The sequence below is a fragment of the Palaemon carinicauda genome, chromosome 5 (assembly GCF_036898095.1).
Source record: "Palaemon carinicauda isolate YSFRI2023 chromosome 5, ASM3689809v2, whole genome shotgun sequence".
Lineage (NCBI taxonomy): Eukaryota > Metazoa > Arthropoda > Malacostraca > Decapoda > Palaemonidae > Palaemon > Palaemon carinicauda.
Genome location: NC_090729.1, coordinates 52,342,872 through 52,347,155, shown reverse-complemented (window position 1 = coordinate 52,347,155; position 4,284 = coordinate 52,342,872). Strand labels below are relative to the sequence as shown.

The 4,284-nt window shown below is 40.2% G+C and overlaps 1 protein-coding gene across 1 annotated transcript; it reads left to right on the top strand.

Annotated features, from left to right (window-relative positions):
- The first annotated feature begins 597 nt into the window (after window positions 1–597).
- On the top strand, window positions 598–2,494 carry LOC137640890 (uncharacterized). Its single transcript, XM_068373351.1, has 3 exons — window positions 598–1,437; window positions 1,807–1,999; window positions 2,292–2,494. Exons 1-3 carry the CDS (start codon window positions 598–600, stop codon window positions 2,492–2,494), a joined length of 1,236 nt encoding a protein of 411 aa, XP_068229452.1.
- Window positions 2,495–4,284: the final 1,790 nt, after the last annotated feature.

The window sequence follows — 4,284 nt, the reverse complement described above, 5'->3', positions numbered from 1 at the left end:
TTTTTTTTTTTTTAATTAGATTTAGTTTGAGGATCTAACATAGTTTGTATTACATTTATTATGGGGTCATTGCTAAGTACCTTCATGGTTGTTTCTGGGAATAGTCTACAGAAGTTTAAATTAAATAAAGCTTGGGTAGCAGCTGCCAAGTCTATTAATGTCACAACAATTTATTCAACTTAAACTATGGAGAAACTATTGAAGCCTGCCCGTTTGGATCTAGACCCTAGCTTCCCTTCTGCCGCAAAGGAATGGCGCCATTGGCACAAGACATTTTCCAACTGTGGTGAAAGGGCACTAAATAAACTAAGGACACTCGCGAACTATCTCAGTCATAATGTGTATGAATACATTGAGGAGTGTGTGAATTATGATACTGCCCTTTCCATGTTGGGAAAGTTGTAAGTTAAGGCACCTAATGAAATATTCACCAGACCTTTACTTGCTACTTGGCAACAAAAGGCAGGAGAAACTTTGGATGAGTTTCTGAGAGAATTGCGTGAATTAGGCACTGACTGCAATTTAAAGTCAGTTAGTGCAGAACAATACAGAGAGGAGTTGATCAGGGATGCTTTTATAAATGGCCTGGCGTCACTTATGAATCGGCAATGTCTTCTTGAAAATAAAACTCTAGACTTACAGGCAGCTTATGACCAGGCTTACTCTTTAGATCTAGCCCAATGTAATGCTAGTTTTTACAGTCACATGCCTCTTCATGTTGGTCACACTGGTACTGTGGTTACATCGGATCATGCACTTATTACAGATGATCATGTGAAGAGTGAACCAACGTCTGAGAGCTGTGGAGTAACTGCTAGAATTCCAGTATTAGCTACTACTCTGTCCATGAAGAGAAAGTTCTTTTTTTGTGGAGGTCCCTATCATATTCGTGCACACTGTCCAGCTCGGGATTCAATTTACAATAAATATGGCATGAGGGGGCCCTTTGCAAAAACGTGCATGTCTAAATCTGCATATGGAGGTAAATCTACAACAGCTACAGCATTTGATCCCTTACAGTCATCTGTTCTTGCGGCTAATGCTGGTACCTCTTTTCGTCAGAGATTCTATAAGGCAGCTACCTCGACAACAATTAAAGGACGGAAGTTGACAGCCCTTGTCGACTCATGCAGTGATGACAGTTATATAGATGGTGATGTAGCATGGGAATTGAAGCTACCAATACATTTCACTGATAAAGACGTTGCTTTAGCACAGAAATCTTTGCATACAAGCTCTCCAGGTTATGTCAATATAGACTTGACTCTTCGTCTCAATGGAGAAACTTATCCATCCACACGACTAGCAGTAATGAAGGATTTATGTTCAGGAGTATTGATTGGTCAGGACTTCCAAGAGCAGCTTCAGAAAGTGATGATTGAATACCGCGTGATGAAACCAGCGCTCAACTCAACGTATCTGGTGCTAACCCCTACTGTTCGTTGGCAGCCGCTCCTGTGGATGAGCCTTCTATCTTGCAGCATTTGTTACCTAATTGTAAGCCTATTGTTACTAAATCAAGACATTACTGTAAAGATGACAAAGAATTAAATAAAGTGGAGACTAGTCATCTCTTGGCTGAAGGTGTTATTGAGTAGAGCATATCACCATGGAGAGCTCAAGTTGTGGTGGTTAAGGATTCCTTTAATCAGCATAAGAAAAGGATGTGTGTTGATTATTCGCAAACTATAAATCTATATACAGAACTGGATGCTTATCCATTACCAAGGATTGACACCATCGTTAATGAGGTATCAAAATATTGTGTATTTTCGACTTACGACTTACCACCAAGTCCCACAAAAGGAATCAGACAAGAAGTATACAGCTTTTGAAGCCAACCGACGCCTGTACCAGTTCTGTAGAGTACCTTTCGGAGTTACCAATGGAGTTGCAGCCTTCCAACGAACTATGGATAAGTTGGTGAAAGAAGAAAACTTACAAGGTGCTTTCCTATATTTGGACAAAATCACTATTGCTGGATACACTCAAGAACAGCGTGATCAGAACGTGCAGTGCTTTCTTAAGGTCATCATCAAGAGGAACCTTACTCACAATGCTACTAAATTTATTAAATCTGTGTGTACCATTAATATTTTTGGCTAGTGTGAGGGGAATGGTGTAACAAAGTGTGATATGGAAAGACTCCGGCCTCTACAAGAACTACCCTCTCCCACTAGTCAAGGATTTTTAAAAAGGGCAATGGGCATATTTGCTTATTACGCTAAATGGATACATAATTTTTCTGCTAAGATTTAACCACTGGCAAGAATAAAAAAAATTTCCTTTAGATGAAGAAGCTTTGCAGGCTTTCGAACTACTCAAACAAGAACTTGAAGGAGCAACACCACACTCTGTGGATGAAAATTTGCCTTTTGAGGTCGAATGTGATGCCTTGGAAGTAGCAGTCTCAGTAGTACTTAACCAGAATGGCAGGCCTGGGGCCTTCATGTCTGGACTTTACAAGAAAGGGAAGTTCACTATCACATCGTAGAGGAAGAAGCCATGGCTATCGTGGAGGCTGTACGTAAGTGGAGTCATTTTCTTGCTAGACAACACTCTGATCTCGTTACACACCAACGTTCTGTGGCCTTCATCTTTGATAACAGGAAACACACTAAAGTTGAGAATAATAAGATCCAGGAATGGCGAATGGAACTCGCAGCCTTCAGTTATACAGTACATTATCGCCCCGGTAAAGAGAATGTGGTTCCTGATGCCTTCACCCGAGCTTTTTGTGGTTACGTGGTGACTACGTCATCTACCCTCACTGAACTACATGGGAATCTGTGGCATCCAGGAGTGACTCACTTGTTGCACTTTGTGAGATCGAAAAATCTTCCCTTTTCCACTGAGGACGTTAAAAAGGTCTGTGCTTCTTGCAGTATATATAGAGAATTGAAGCCAATATTCTACAAATTACAAGAAGGAACCTCATCAAGACGACACAATCAATGGAGAGATTAAGCATTGACTCTAAAGGACCAGTTCCCATATCTACTTATTGTGGTTGATGAATATTCTCGTTTTCCTTTAACTTTTCAGTGTCCTAACACGAACACAACTACAGTGATTAAGTGCTTAGAACAAATATTCAGCCTTTGTGGAATGCCTCAGTATATATATTCGGATCAAAGAACCTCATTCATGTCCAGGGAGCTCCAAACCTATCTGGCATAGAAGGAAGTTGCAACAAGTCGAACTACCCCTTTTCATCCAATCAGTAATGGATAAGTGGAGCCGCTCAGTGGTACTGTATGGATGGCAATCCAGATGGCACTCAGGTCTTGAAATCTTCCTGATCAGCAGTGGGAATTAGTGCTCATTGATGTGATACATTCACTTAGATCCCTTCTGTCGACAGCAACTAATGTCACACCCCATGATCGTTTTTTTTCGATTTCCGTGCCGCTCATCCTCAGGGAGCTCTGCCTTGGTGGCTTATGTCGTCACGACAGGTATTATTGAGGAAGTTTATCAGAACAAGCAAAAATGAACCCCTAGTGGATGAAGTTGAACTATTATCTGCTAACCCAACATATGCTAACATTAAACATCCCGGTGGACCAGAGTCAACAGTTTCCTTACGTGACTTGGCCCCATGCCCGAGGGATAATTCTGTTTCTGAAAATCAAGAACTACCGTCTGTTCCATTGTCACCAGAGGCCATAACATCTCAATCTCCAGTGTCACCTATGACAACCCTTCAAGAGTTTCCAGAAGGTATGGGACTTCACCTAAAGCTGAAATTAGAACAGAGGCTGCATCACCTCCAGTACGTAGATCCAAACGGGTGTCAAGGGCTCCGAACTGATATGGATGGGATTGATTACTTATTAAGTGATGTAACCAATTTTATATCTAGAGGGGAAGAATGTTATAATATTGTTTTGTTCTTTTGCTCTTTCATACCTCACTCTGAACCGTTTGTCTGGTGATCTTTTCATATTTTGTTTACTTACCTGATGGAGGGACAGTCGCAGCAACTTATCAAGTAATTCTCTGTTTCTTTTGTATTTCCTTTTGTTTATTACATTTTTATCTATTTGGTTTAATTAGTTTCACTTTGAGGATCTAGCATAGTTTGTATTACATTTATTATGGGGTCATTGCTAAATAGGTTCATGGTTGTTTCAGGGAATAGTCTACTGAAGTTTAATTTGAATAAAGCTTTGGTAGCAGGAGGAAAGTCTTTTAATGTCACAACAATATATGTACATGTTTATTGTATATATGTATTTTTCTACCAACATTTTAATCGATCCTCTTATTTCTCATCCAAAT